We start from the raw sequence: 14,846 nt of genomic DNA on the forward strand, positions 1-14,846 counted from the left end.
TCAGTGATATTGGTCTGTAATTTTATTTTTTTGTAGTATCTTTGTCTGGTTTTGGTATCAGGGTGATGGTGGCCTCATAGAATGAGTTTGGGAGTGTTCCCTCCTCTGCAATTTTTTGGAAGAGTTTGAGAAGGATGTGTGTTAGCTCTTCTCTAAATGTTTCATACAATTCACCTGTGAAGCCATCTGGTCCTAGACTTTTGTTTGTTGGAACATTTTTAATCACAGTTTCAATTTCATTACTTGTGATTGCTCTGTTCATATTTTCTATTTCTTCCTGGTTCAGCCTTGGAAGGTTATACCTTTCTAAAAATTTGTCCATTTCTTCCAGGTTGCCCATTTTATTGGCCTAGAGTTGCTTGTAGTAATCTCTTAGGATGCTTTGTATTTCTGCAGTGTCTGTTGTAACCTCTCCTTTTTCATTTCTAATTTTATTGATTTGAGTCCTCTCCCACTTTTTCTTCATGAGTCTGGCTAGTGGTTTATCAAGTTTGTTTACCTTCTCAAAGAATCAGCTTTTAGTTTTACTGATCTTTGCTATTGTTTTCTTTGTTTCTATTTCATTTATTTCTGCTCTGATCTTTATGATTTCTTTCCTTCTGCTAACTTTGGGTTTTGTTTGTTCTTCTTTCTCTAGTTCCTTTAGGTGTAAGGTTAATTTGTTTATTTGAGATTTTTCTTGTTTCTCGAGGTAGGCTTGTATAGCTATAAACTTCCCTCTTAGAACTGCTTTTGCTGCATCCCACAGGTTTTGGATCATCATGTTCTCATTGTCATTTGTCTCTAGGTATTTTTTGATTTCCTCTTTGATTTCTTCAGTGATCTCTTGGTTATTTCGTAACGTATTGTATAGCCTCCATGTGTTTGTGTTTTTTACGTTTTTTTCCCTGTAACTGATTTCTTATCTCATAGCGTTGTGGTCAGAAAAGATGCTGGATATGATGTCAATTTTCTTAAATTTACTGAGGCTTGATTTGTAACCCAAGATGCGATCTATCCTGGAGAATGTTCCGTGCACACTTGAGAAGAAAGTGTAATCTGCTGTCTTTGGATGGAATGTCCTATAAATATCAATTAAATCTATCTGGTCTATTGTGTCATTTAAAGCTTCTGTTTTCTTATTTATTTTCATTTTGGATGATCTGTCCATTGGTGTAAGTGAGGTGTTTAAGTCCCCCACTATTACTGTGTTACTGTCCATTTCCTCCTTTATAGCTGTTAGCAGTTGCCTTATGTATTGAGGTGATCCTATGTTGGGTGCATATATATTTATAATTGTTATATCTTTTTCCTGGATTGATCCTTTGATGATTATGTAGTGTCCTTCCTTGTCTCTTGTAACATTCTTTATTTTAAAGTCTATTTTATCTGATATGACTATTGCTACTCCAGCTTTCTTTTGATTTCCAATTGCATGGAATATCTTTTTCCATCCCCCCACTTTCAGTCTGTATGTGTCCCTAGGTCTGAAGTCAGTGCCTTGTAGACAGCATATATATGGGTCTTGTTTTTGTATCCATTCAGCAAGCCTGTGTCTTTTGGTTGGAGCATTTAATCCATTCACGTTTAAGGTAATTATTGATATGTATGTCCCTATGACCATTTTCTTAATTGTTTTGGGTTTGTTTTTGTAGGTCCTTTTCTTCTCTTGTGTTTCCCAGTTAGAGAAGTTCCTTTAGCATTTGTTGTAGGGCTGATTTGGTGGTGCTGAATTCTCTTAGCTTTTGCTTGTCTGTAAGGCTTTTGATTTCTCCATCAAATCTGAATGAGAGCCTTGCCAGATAGAGTAATCTTGGTTGTAGGTTCTTCCCTTTCATCACTTTAAGTAAATCATGCCAGTCCCTTCTGGCTTGTAGAGTTTCTGCTGAGAAATCAGCTGTTAACCTTATGGGAGTTCCCTTGTATATTATTTGTCGTTTTTCCCTTGCTGCTTTCAATAATTTTTCTTTGTCTTTAATTTTTGCCAATTTGATTATTATGTGTCTCGGTGTGTTTCTCCTTGGGTTTATCCTGTATGGGACTCTCTGCGCTTCCTGGACTTGGGTGGCTATTTCCTTTCCCATATTAGGGAAGTTTTCAACTATAACCTCTTCAAATATTTTCTCGGGTCCTTTCTCTCTCTCTTCTCCTTCTGGGACCCCTATAATGTGAATGTTGTTGCATTTAATATTATCCCAGAGGTCTCTTAGGCTGTCTTCATTTCTTTTCATCCTTTTTTCTTCATTCTGTTCTGCAGCAGTGAATTCCACCATTCTGTCTTCCAGGTCACTTATCCGTTCTTCTGCCTCAGTTATTCTGCTAGATTCCTTCTAGTGTAGTTTCATTTCAGTTATTGTATTGTTCATCTCTTTTTGTTCTTTAATTCTTCTAGGTCTTTGTTAAACATTTCTTGCATCTTCTTCTCTTTTTTTTTTTTTTTTTTTTTTGCGGTAAGGGGGCCTCTCACTGCTGTGGCCCCTCTCACCGCGGAGCACAGGCTCTGGACGTGCAGGTCCAGCGGCCATGGCCCACGGGCCCAGCCACTCCGCGGCCTGCGGGATCCTCCGGGAGCTGGGTATGAACCCGCGCCCCCTGCATCGGCAGGGGGAGGGAAGCCCCGCATCTTCTTGATCTTTGCCTCCATTCTTTTTCTGAGGTCTTGGATCATCTTCTCTATCATTATTCTGAATTCTTTTCCTGGAATATTGCCTATCTCCACTTCATTTAGTTGCTTTTCTGGGGTTTTATCTTGTTCCTTCCTCTGGTACATAGCCCTCTGCGTTTTCATCTTGTCTATCTTTCTGTGAATGTGGTTTTTGTTCCACAGGCTGCAGGATTGTAGTTCTTCTTGCTTCTGCTGTCTGTCCTCTGGTGGATGAGGGTATCTAAGAGGCTTGTGCAAGTTTCCTGATGGGAGGGACTGGTGATGGGTAGAGCTGTGTTTTGCTCTGGTGGGCAGAGCTCAGTAAAACTTTAATCCTCTTGACTGCTGATGGGTGGGGCTGGGTTCCCTCCCTGTTGGTTGTTTGGCCTGAGGCAACCCAACACTGGAGACTACCTGGGCTCTTTGGTGGGGCTAATGGTGGACTCTGGGAGGGCTCACGCCAAGGAGTACTTCCCAGAACTTCTACTGCCAGTGTCCTTGTCCCCACGGTGAGCCACAGCCACCCCCACCTCTGCAGGAGACCCTCCAACACTAGCAGGTAGGTCTGGTTCAGTCTCCCCTGAGGTCACTGCTCCTTCCCCTGGGTCCTGATGCGCACACTAGTTTGTGTGTGCCCTCCAAGAGTGGAGTCTCTTTTTCCCCCCGTCCTGTTTAAGTCCTGCAATCAAATCCCACTAGCCTTCAAAGTCTGATTCTCTAGGAATTCCTCCTCCCATTGCTGGACCCCCAGGTTGGGAAGCCTGAGGTGGGGCTCATAACCTTCACTCCAGTGGGTGGACTTCTGTGTTATAAGTGTTCTCCAGTCTGTGAATCACCCACCCAGCAGTTATGGGATTTGATTTTACTGTGATTGTGCCCCTCCTACTGTCTGATTGTGGCTTCTCCTTTGTCTTTGGATGTGGGGTATGTTTTTTGGTGAGTTCCAGTGTCTTACTGTCGATGACTGTCCAACAGCTAGCTGTGATTCTGGTGTTCTCACAAGAGGGAGTGAGAGCACGTCCTTCTACTCTGCCATCTTGGTTCAGGCCCTGTATGATGGTTTGCATTTTATACTACACAAAATTTCACCATTAAACAGCTACATTACCAAATATTTTTTTTTTCCTGAGCATATCTAAACTAAAAAATATAGTCATGTTTAGCTGGTGGACAAAATACCAAGTTATCAGATGTTGCTACTTATGGAAAAAACAGACATATCCCAGGTCTCAGATGACCTCCAATGAATGGTACAGGTTTGCTTCACTTTAGATCATGCAAACGTATCACAAGAGTAACTTGATTTAATAGTAATGTGCTTTAATTGACCAAAAGATGAAAAATTCTTTTGAAGAGACAACATGGTAATGTATAACTGAAACAGAAGTCAAGGACTAGGTGTCAGGACAACTGGTCCTCTACCACTGACTAGCTGGGACCCTGGGCAAGTAAGTTACTATCTGAGCCTTATCATAAATAAACTCTGAGGAGATCAAGTAGGCAATCACAAGATCTCTTCCAAATTTAGAGTTTTATGAACAGTAAAAAAGGGTCAGAAAGGGGAAAATGATAACTTCCTAAGAAAAAATGGCATATTCATATACGCCACATATTTATAATGTGTCGAGTATTACCTGTGTGAGGCAAAGAGTATACACTAAACTCAAAGAGAGACTAATCTCCAAGCAGAGAGAATCCTTTTAAAAATGTTTGTTTGGGACAGTTTATGAAAACTAGAAATTGGTATCTAGTTATTTATTAAACAGTAATTAGCAAACATTTTTGTTTACAATGCATAGAGGTTTTAATGCATTGAAACAAACGTACACTATGAAATACCTTTTATAAGTAAAAGCATTCAAATAGATATTTACAAAAACTGTATTTGTTTATCTATGTCCAGTCAAACATTATTCATTTGCAGTAAAGTGTCCAAAAGAGCCCAAGTACTGTTAGCATTTTGTAATTCATAGATATGTGTGTGTATACAAATATAAGTATGTGCCATAAATTCAGAAATATGTTTTCATATATTACAAAAGAAAATTCATTGAATATTTTCAGTTAAAATTTATTGATGCCCACGTCAGACACTTAGTCCCTCAAGTAATAAACTTGTTTCATGGGGCTTCCCTGGTGGCGCAGTGGTTAAGAATCTGCCTGCCAATGCAGGAGACACAGGTTCGAGCCCTGGTCCGGGAAGATCCCACATGCCGCGGAGCAACTAAGCCCGTGTGCCACAACTACTGAGCCTGCGCTCTAGAGCCCACGAGCCACAACTAATGAGCCCTCGTGCCACAACTACTGAAGCCTGTGTGCCTAGAGCCTGTGCTCTGCAACAAGAGAAGCCACCGCAGTGAGAAGCCCGTGCACTGCAACAAAGAGTAGCCCCCTCTCACCACAAATGGAGAAAGCCCACGCGCAGCAATGAAGACCCAATGCAGCCAAAAATAAATAAATAAATATCCCTTTAAAAAAAAAAAAAAAACCAAAAAACTTGTTTCATGAATAGTAATGGGTGTTCAAATAAACACACCAAAAAGGATTTGCTCTAGCTAATTTGAATCATAGGACCCTTTTCTGTTTGTTTTTTTTTTTTAATCTTCGTTTATTTATTTATTTTTTGGCTGCGTTGGGTCTTTGTTGCTGAGCGTGGGCTTTCTCTAGTTGTGGCGAGTGGGGGCTACTCTTCATTGCGGTGCATGGGCTTCTCATTGTGGTGGTTTCTCTTGTTGTGGAGCATGGGCTCTAGGCACGGAGGCTTCAGTAGTTGTGGCACGCGGGCTCAGTAGTTGTGGCATGCAGGCTTCAGCAGTGGTGGCACATGGGCTTAGCTGCTCCGCGGCATGTGGAATCTTCCCGGACCAGGGCTCGAACCCGTGTCCCCTGCAGTGGCAGGTAGATTCTTAACCACTGTGCCACCAGGGAGGTCTGACACTTTTCTGTTTTAAAATTCAATTTAGGGGCTTCCCTGGTGGCGCAGTGGTTAAGAATCTGCCTGCCAGTTCAGGGGACACGGGTTCAAGCCCTGATCCGGGAAGATCCCACATGCCACAGAGCAACTACGCCCGTGTGCCACAACTACTGAGCCTGAGCTCTAGAGCCCATGTGCCACAACTACTGAAGCCCGCACGCCTAGAGTCCGTGCTCCGCAACCAGAGAAGCCACCAAAATGAGAAGCCTGCGCACCCCAATGAAGAGTAGGCCCACTCACCACAACCAGAGAAAAGCCCATGTGCAGCAACGAAGACCCAACACAGCCAAAGATAAAATAAATTTATTTATTTAAAAATAAATAACTAAAATTCTATTAAATTCAGCAGCATGAATTGAACACCTAAAACATGTGTCAAAATCCAATCTAATAAAGGCATTTGATTTGACATGGGATTTCTGGGATAAGAGCTCAAGGCATACAACCCTGACAGCAACCAATTCCAAAGTTTAACCGTCTATTATAGCTCCACATTCAGCCTAACTCACTCTGTCACATACACCCTTGAATAACATAAATGTCATAGGTGATTGAACTAGTCCAAGTTAAAGCAGAAGTTTGCAAAGAGTCTTTACATGATTGTGTTCTCTTCATCAAGAAAGATGTTTTTTTTAATAGTATCTTTTCCAATGCACGTGCCATTATGTTTCCCAGATGTTCTACCGTGCCCTATTTCTTAGTGTTCATGATGATGGGAACCACTGGCGTTTGTTCAGTAGCAGTCCTGACTGTCCTTCAAGCTAGCAGAGTACTGCTGAACAAAACTTTGCCATCATTCCACCTTCATTCCAGAATCACCTTCTTCTGATGATGGCTGCCTGACATGTGATTCCCTTATTCCTCAAATCCTTTATGCTTTGTATTGACAATTCTTTCACTTACTCATGCCAGTGTGTTTATGAATTAGGCCAAACCACATTTATAACTGTCATCTCTAAAATCACACTTCAATTCTGAAATCACCTTTACTTTAGTACTAAGTTATTAATTCCTTAGTGCCTTCGAACCATTTTATGAAACACAAGATATATGTCTGAGCACTACAGAGGGACACAAAAGATGATACAAGATTCTCCTTCAGGAATTTGCAATAGAGCTGGAGAAACAGGACAACTAGACATGAAAATGAATAATGTAAGGCAGACTGTGGTGAGCATCCAATCAGTGGAACAGATAATAGGCACTAGTGAAGTTAGCCCTGTGGCCTTCATGGCAGGGGTCAGACTGAAGCTTGTTCTTAAGGAAATAAGAGAGAATTCGAATAGGTGAGGAGTGGGTGTTTCAGCTCTATGAGAAGGCCAAACATGGTGGGTGGGGCTTCCCTGGTGGCGCAGTGGTTGAGAGTCCGCCTGCCGATGCAGGGGACGCGGGTTCGTGCCCCGGTCCGAGAAGATCCCACATGCCGCGGAGCGGCTGGGCCCGTGAGCCATGGCCACTGAGCTTGCGCGGCCGCAGCCTGTGCTCCGCAACGGGAGAGGCCACAACAGTGAGAGGCCCACGTACCAAAAAAAAAAAAAAAAGCAGGCGGGTGGGGTAGGATAGGGTAGCAAGGTTGGGGGAGAGGAGGCTTGTACTTGAGAATAGTAAGAAATCAGGCACACAATAGCCAGTCTCTGGAATTTTCATCTTTTTGAAAATGGCAGTGCCACTGAAGGATTTTAGTCAAACATTGTGTTTAAATATGATTTATCTGACTGTCGCACATGGAAGGAGGTGGCAGTAACTGGGAAAAGTAAGATCAACTAAAAGCCTCTGGGAATGTTTTTTATGAGTCCCAAAACCGATTGGTAGCAATCAACTTGAAATAAAATACAGAAGAGACACTGGCATTTGAGTATTATCTCTATGAAGAGGGTGAGTCAGAGACCCTGATTTACTGAATTTCACACAGACTTTGTATTCCTAAGGAACATGTTGTTTAAATACTCAACAGTAAAATCATAGGCCCATGTCGTGAGTGAAGTTAGTATTTAACACAAAGTCACCAACCTATTTTACATTAATGCTTACAGATTTTGGATACAAACTTTTTTTTTTTTTTTTCGCCGTACGCGGGCCTCTCACCGCTGTGGCCTCTCCCGTTGTGGAGCACAGGCTCCGGACGCGCAGGCCCAGCAGCCATGGCTCACGGGCCCAGCCGCTCCGCGGCATGTGGGATCTTCCCGGACCGGGGCACGAACCCGTGTCCCCTGCATCGGCAGGCGGACTCCCAACCACTGCGCCACGAGGGAAGCCCCGGATACAAACATCTTTAATCTACTTCAACACACATGCCCCATGCTTCTCCCATGTGGGCATATTTGCAACTATACATGAGGATGGAGGGTGGACATGTTTACAGAGCCTGTACCAGATGCCAGGCCCTCAGCCAATTCCACGAGCACAGACAGGTTGCTGACTTCCCATCTGTCTCTACTCTAGATTGTGCTCCAGCTCTCCAGCCTTGTCCAGGCATCTGTCTATGAGACGCGCTCGCCTGGATGTCTCTAGACTTCTCCAGCTCAACATCTGCAACACTGAGCACGTCGTTTCCTTTCCCTGGAGCCTGCTGCTCTCTACACAAGGTTCCCATCTCAAAGAATGGCAGAAACCTGGGGCTCTTCCTTGGGCTCTCCCACTGCCTCACTCCGCACATGATCTATCCTTAAGTTCTATTGATTCTACTTCCTGGATATCTCTCTTATTCAGCCACCTCTTGCCATTTCCATTGTCACCTCTTTGGTACAAGCTACCACCATCTGTAGTCTGCCAAAGCTTCCCAAGTGGCCTCCTGGCATCCCAGCAGCTACACTCCCATCCACTGCCCACACAGCAGCCAGTACGTGTGACCTTTCTAAAATGAAAATATGTTTGAGTTGCTTATCTGCTTAAAACCCTTTAATGGTTTCCTATTGATGCTAGAATAAAGTGAAAACCCCCTAATATGCTCCACAAAGCCCTTTATAGTCTGGCTCCTGCCCATCTCTCCATGCTTGCTTGGCACCTCTCTCCTCTCTAAGCACCAGCCACATGAAATTCGTTCAGTTCCTCTAATAGTCCATGCTCTGACTCTCTTCCTGGCCCCAACATATCCTATTTTTCCTGCCAGGAACACTTTTTCCCCTTCCTGAAAATTCTTATGCCAAGAAATGATTATCCTGAGCTGGAAGGACAGATTCACATTGATCATTATTGATCATTATTCCACATTGCATGTATACAGTCTTCTATATGTGTTAATAGTTTTAGCTATATCCCTATAACTACAAGAACCATATTTTGCAAACTACAATTCTGAATAGGACCGAATTTTGGACAATAGGACTGTCTTAGAACATTTTGGCTTTATATAAGTCCCATTTTTTGTAGAAGTGGACATTCCAGAACCCTGGACTTCTCCCATCAGGGACAAGGGGCTGCAGTAAGATTCCAAAAGGACAGAAGACAGCAGCTGCTCTAGGTGCATGTCACTTGATGGGGTTGAGGGCAGGCTGCCCCAAGTTGTGCTACTCTAGCATGAGGATTATTTTGAGCTGAAAACAATCAAAGCCCAAAAGACTCAGGAAGAGCCTCTGAACTTCCCCTTTACTGCCTAAAAGAATTTAAGAAGCTATCACCATAGATAACTGTAATAAAGTATTGAAATTAGGAGTGGTAGACAGGGAGGAGCCTAAGCAAAGCTGTTTGATCAGAGTCCTCTCTGTGTCCCACTGTCTTTGGATGGCCCAGCAAACATTAACTCTTCCTATCTTCCTGTGAATTATCTTACTTTCCCTCAAGGAAAAAAAAGCCTCAGACCCCCAGCTCTTTCTCCTTCGTCCAGAATATATATAAACCTCACCTTGCCTTGCTGTCTTTGAAATTCTTCATACTTAAGTGAATTCCCCATCCGCATGTAATAAATTTGATTTTTCTCCGTTAACCTGCCTTGTGTCATTTTAATTGCCAGCCAAAAGAACCAAGGTGGGGAAGGGGAAATTTCCCCTCTCCCTCACACAGTGGGCTTGATATTTAGTCCAGTATGTTGCTGAAGATTAATCTTGTGGAGTTTTCTTATGCCTGCTCAGTGAAGGGGTGCCAAAAACAACACACACACACACACACACACACACACACACACACACCACACACACCCCTCTATGGCCCTTATAAGTGTAAATCATCTTTGAGGCACCCAGAGGAAGATCTGTCACTTGAAGGAAGGAGGAGCAGAGAGCCCTCTACTTGCCCTTACCTACCTCAGGATATAGTCTTATTGTCCAAGAGCAGGGTGTAATTAAGCCCTTTGTCAGGGTTAAATAGGAAAAAACCCATTCCATAAGGAGGAACAGGAGAAGTGGTTCCAGATTCAGAATGAATGGACATGGGTACCTAGGCGGATTTGAACCCAGAACTCCCGGGGCAAGTGGCCTGGGCTGTGTGGTGGGATTTGAGCACCTGGGAACCCCAAGTAACAGAAATCGTTGGCAGAACTTACCATGAAGGCAACGAGATGATCTTCCCTGAAAGATCCCTTAAGGGCATTATGCTAAGTGAACTAAGTCAGACAGAGAAAAACAAATACTGTATGATCTCACTTATATGTGGAATCGTAAAACAACGGACTCACAGAAACAGAGAACAGATTGGTCGTTGCCAGAGGAGCTGGGGGGAGGATGGGTTAAAGGGGTCAAACTTCCAGTTATAGGATAAATTAAGTCACAGGTTGTAATGTACAGCATGGTGACTATCGTTAACAATACTGTACTGTATATGAAAAGTTGCTAAGAGAGTAGAGCTTAAAAGATCTCATCGCAAGAAAAACTTTTGTTAACGACGTGAGGTGACAGGTGTTAACTAAACTTATTGTGCTGATCACTTTTCAATGATCATACATTAAATCATTATGTTGTATACCTTAAACTGATACAATGTTATATGTCAATGATATCTTAATAAAAGTGGGAAAAAAAGATCCTGAGGACTTGTGAATGGACAGATCAATAGCGGCCCAGCATCAGCTGCTAGAATATCTTGGACCTAGTTGTCAACGGCGGCGCATGCAGGCCTGAGAGCCAATTGGGCAATGACAAAGGCATACAGCCCTGGCTCTGGTCGCCTGGGGATGGAACTCAGCAGCCTCTCCAAAGCCCCCTCAGGGTTTCTGGCCCTTATCACAGCACTAATTTTACACCTATTTCTAAACTCTTTTGGTTATTATGGAAACAATAATGGTTAACTGGGAGTTTGTGAAATCTCTTAATGGTTTAGTCAAGATCCCACAATGAGTAACAGGCGGAGATTGAAACCAAAAAAAAAAAAAAAAAAGTGACACAGTAAAGATGGGTGGTACATTGTGCCATCAAAAACAAAGAAATAGAGGCGAGAAGGGAGAGACCCATGAGCTCATTGGCCCATGACAGTCAAAGACACTTCCCTACAATGTTTTGATGGTCTCTGGTTCTGACTGGAGCCACTGGAAGCTATGCCAAATCACGTTAAGTCTGCATAAAGTGAGGTTTCTGGACAGAGTAATGTGACACAGAACAAGGGCAATGTGACTAGACCCCATTATCTCAGTGCCTTTGATAACACACTGGAAAGCAGAGTGGGGTTGTGAATCGACTGAAATCTTCCATAAATGGACTCTAAATACAGGCTACATAACTTCCAAAAACTCCCCAGAGAAACTCCTATTATGTACACAGAAGGGGGAATGAAGCCAGTCCCATCTGGCTGGGTGGAGAACATTCTCTGCTTAGTGAAACTTCATGGTTCTTGTGTTTAGTGCCAAATGCATGTTCATACTAGACCAAGGCCCTGCACACAGAGGTGTAAGTGTACTAGTTAGATGGTGCAGGCAGTGCTGGGGAATTCTTTGTCTCTAAAACATCAAAACCACAAGGTAAGATATTAATAAGGTTATCATTTTTGTAAAGTCCCTAATGAGTTATGAGCCAATATTATGATGAACGTTGGTCAGGGTTGCTAGAGCAAAATAGAGTGACATTATCTTTTTCCATTAGCCTTCTATCATTACACAAGCTAAAATCAAGAACAGACTGAGATGCATCACTAGTGACTTTTGCTCAGTGGCGCTGACACTCTCAGGGAAACCTCAGAACTTTCAAGTAAATGTACAATGAAATTATTAGGAAATACAGTAAAGGCACAGATGGATGAGGTGACTCAACTCAAATGTCACCTGCCCAGAAAGGCCTCCCCTGACAAGCCTTCTCCCTTCTTCCCTACGTAGTAACCTCTTTTTACTCTGTAACACATAACTTTGATAACTATCAAGTTATCTTGTGAATTTGTACATGTGTTTGCCCCTCTTTCCTGTCTGAATTGTAGAGCCCAAAGAGGGGAACTTTGCATGGTTCATTACTCTTCCTAATACCTTTATAGGTTGGCACAGAGTAAGTCCTCAATAACATTTGACTGGTTACCTTTCCAAGTGCCAAGTAACAAAGAGCTCAATTGTCTGTACCTGAAGGTTTTGCAGAGTCCAGAAAAAACAGCATTCACATCAATTTATCAAAAACATCACATACTGGAAAGAGAAATCTTTTTTATTATGGACCCAATAGTAATGAAATCGGTACCTAGAGGCAACAGGGTCTGAAGCAATGCAACTCCAAGTGTGGTCCATGGACTAAAAGCACCAGCATCCCTTGGCAGTTTGTTAGAAAACCAAAATCAGGGCCCCAGTATCAGTATATCTGAAGGTGGATCCAAAAAAAACCCATCTGTTTAGCAAGTTTTCCAGGCGATTCTTATATACCCTAAAGTTTTGAGTAACTTCAGAAATAAAGGTGAAAATAAACAAGAAATGTCAAAAGGACTAGGATTTTGCCAGGGACAATTGGTACATTCTTGCTGTCACTGAGATTTTTAAAAATCAGGAAAAAGGAAGAGGAGGAATTATACTCAAAATTATATGCATGAATATGGTGCTCTGTCTACATGTGCCATCAGATACCTACTCCACGTCCTGTTGCGCTGAGGCTTCCCTGCCCTGACTAAACAACCAGCAAGCTGGCCACGCTCTTTGTGTACAAAACCCTCACTTCGTTGGATTTCCCTCTCCTTCCAGAGGCAGCACCGTCCGTGGCTCTTTCTAGGAATCATTCTAACAGATGACTGACCAGCCCAACTGAGAAAAGGCAGCCCAAGTGGGGACCAGAGGGCAGCCGTGCCATACCATGATTTAGATGTCTGATGCAGTCACTCAGGAGGGCACTGAACTTCCTCTGGTCAGCGGCATGCTGGAAGCAGAAGTAGCCATGTCTGAGGAATGGCTGCCACAGGTACACCGGGAATTCCTTGGGCAGGACCACAAAGGGCTGCGTGTTCTCCTTCTCACTGGACGCTGAAGAAACATGGACAACACAAAGATGTTTTAAAACGTGTATCTCTCATTTAAAATATTTATTTCAGGCTGGGGGGCAGCCAATGCGATGGAAAGGTGGTGTGAGATGTCTTTACTGGGTGGGGGGAAAGAAGAGTTCAGCTTCACCTGTCTCACTCTAGCAGGTGGCCTCACCTCCTATCCACAACCAAGGCCATCAGACATAATCTATCTCAACTCGCTCACCGGGAATGAGCCACAAAAAGAGCTCACTCCTCCCTACCGGTCCTCGGCAGTTGATGCGTCTACCTGTCAGGCACTCACCCTACCCTCCCCCAGGCGCCCATCCCACCAGGTCTGCTCTCTGCTCTGCACCCTCTCCCGCCTCCTTGTCACTGCTACACTAGCATTTGCTGCTTTGGTGCCATCAACCCCTATTCTCACCCTAGTCTTGCTCCTGCTCCACCAGTCCCCAAACCAAATTGCCTGTTACTAATGTCATCCTGACTGCCGGCCTATGGCTTCTTCATTACCCACCCTTTCAACCCGACTGGAAACATCTGTTGCTGTCAATTACCCCTTCTTTTGAAAACATTCTCTTGACTTCCAGGGGTACCTCTCTCCTCGTGTCCTTCATGCTTTTTAAAAACTGTTTCCCCTTTTCAGCTTTATTGGTTCCTCTGCCCCTTCTCTCCATCTCCCTCTTTAAGTGTTGGTATTTACCCTGTTCTGTGCTGGTTTCTGCTCCATTCTCATCTCTACTCTCCTGAGGTGTCATCATTCTTCCCATGACTTTGCATATTGCTTCTGCAATTCATATTTCCTTTTCCTCCTTCCTTTCCACCATGCTTTTGCATAGAAAACTCTCATTCGTCCTTCAAGAGTCAGTTCAAAAGCCACCTCCTCTGGGGTGCCTTTGTTGGCACCACCCTCTGCCACCAGAGACAGAGTTGGGTGCTCCCTACCTTGTTCTCCCAAAATAATGTAATGATCTGTTTTTGTGTCTGGTACCCACACTCAGAATGAGAGACATAAAGTGAGATAAGCCTCCCCAGCCAAATAATTTTCCCTGGGAAGCAGAACCACTGCCCCGGAGCTCCTAGAGGATGGAGGCTTCATCTTACTTATCTTTGTATGCTCAGCGCATAGCAGAGCCATGGGACCTAGCAGATGTTCTACTACGGTTTGTTGAATGAATAAATGTGCTGTGTTGTCCTAGGAAATTTTAAAAGCCTTAAACAATGGGACTTTCACCTCTTCCCTCAAAATCAATTCCAAGAAACTCACGTTAACCCCTTATCATTCAGATCCCCTGTCTAAACTTTATTCCCCTCCGTGCATTCCAATTCTATGGTATTGCACTAGGATAAACGAGCCCCAGTTTATTTCCAGAGTCACGGAAAACAAGCAGAAGAAAAAATTAGTTCTGTGCTCTCAGCCTACATAATGGGCACAATCTCAAGGAAAGCAAGGGAAGAGGGACCCAGTAAGAGGCAACTGAAAGCACTGGGCATACCAAGAAATGGATCATAACCCTAAGGAAGGCTCCAGAACTGAGTCTTGCTACTGGCAAATGAATAAATCAAGATTGGCTTAGATAAAGAATAGATTTCCTGGGGCATACATTGGAATTCTGTTTCTGAAGGTAACAGAGTCAAATGCACTGGGAGCACAAACTTCGGCCCACCAGTCCCTAGCAAAATGCCTGGCACATGATAACATAAGAATGAATCGACACATGAAAGACAACAAATGAATAAATGATTGAATGCTGTAGTAGAGACCTCTTAGTTGTAACACATCTCTATTCTCTCCTCTTTCTCAGTAATAAAACCCCTGATTTTTAGTTTAGCAAGTGCCTGCATACAATAAAGACTACATTTCCAGCCTCCCCTGCAGTTTTGTGTGTCACAGCCACT

General features: G+C 43.3%; 1 protein-coding gene across 1 annotated transcript in view; it reads right to left on the reverse strand.

Moving 5' to 3' along the window:
• Window positions 1–14,846, reverse strand: part of NIBAN1 (niban apoptosis regulator 1) — a 173,417-nt gene that overhangs the window by 68,669 nt on the left and 89,902 nt on the right. Inside the window, exon 5 of the mRNA XM_007451137.1 lies at window positions 12,781–12,948. Coding sequence (XP_007451199.1) covers window positions 12,781–12,948 — 168 coding nt within the window. The remainder of the gene's footprint in view (window positions 1–12,780; window positions 12,949–14,846) is intronic.

Source organism: Lipotes vexillifer, unplaced genomic scaffold (assembly GCF_000442215.2).
Source record: "Lipotes vexillifer unplaced genomic scaffold, Lipotes_vexillifer_v1.1 scaffold343, whole genome shotgun sequence".
Classification (NCBI taxonomy): domain Eukaryota; kingdom Metazoa; phylum Chordata; class Mammalia; order Artiodactyla; family Lipotidae; genus Lipotes; species Lipotes vexillifer.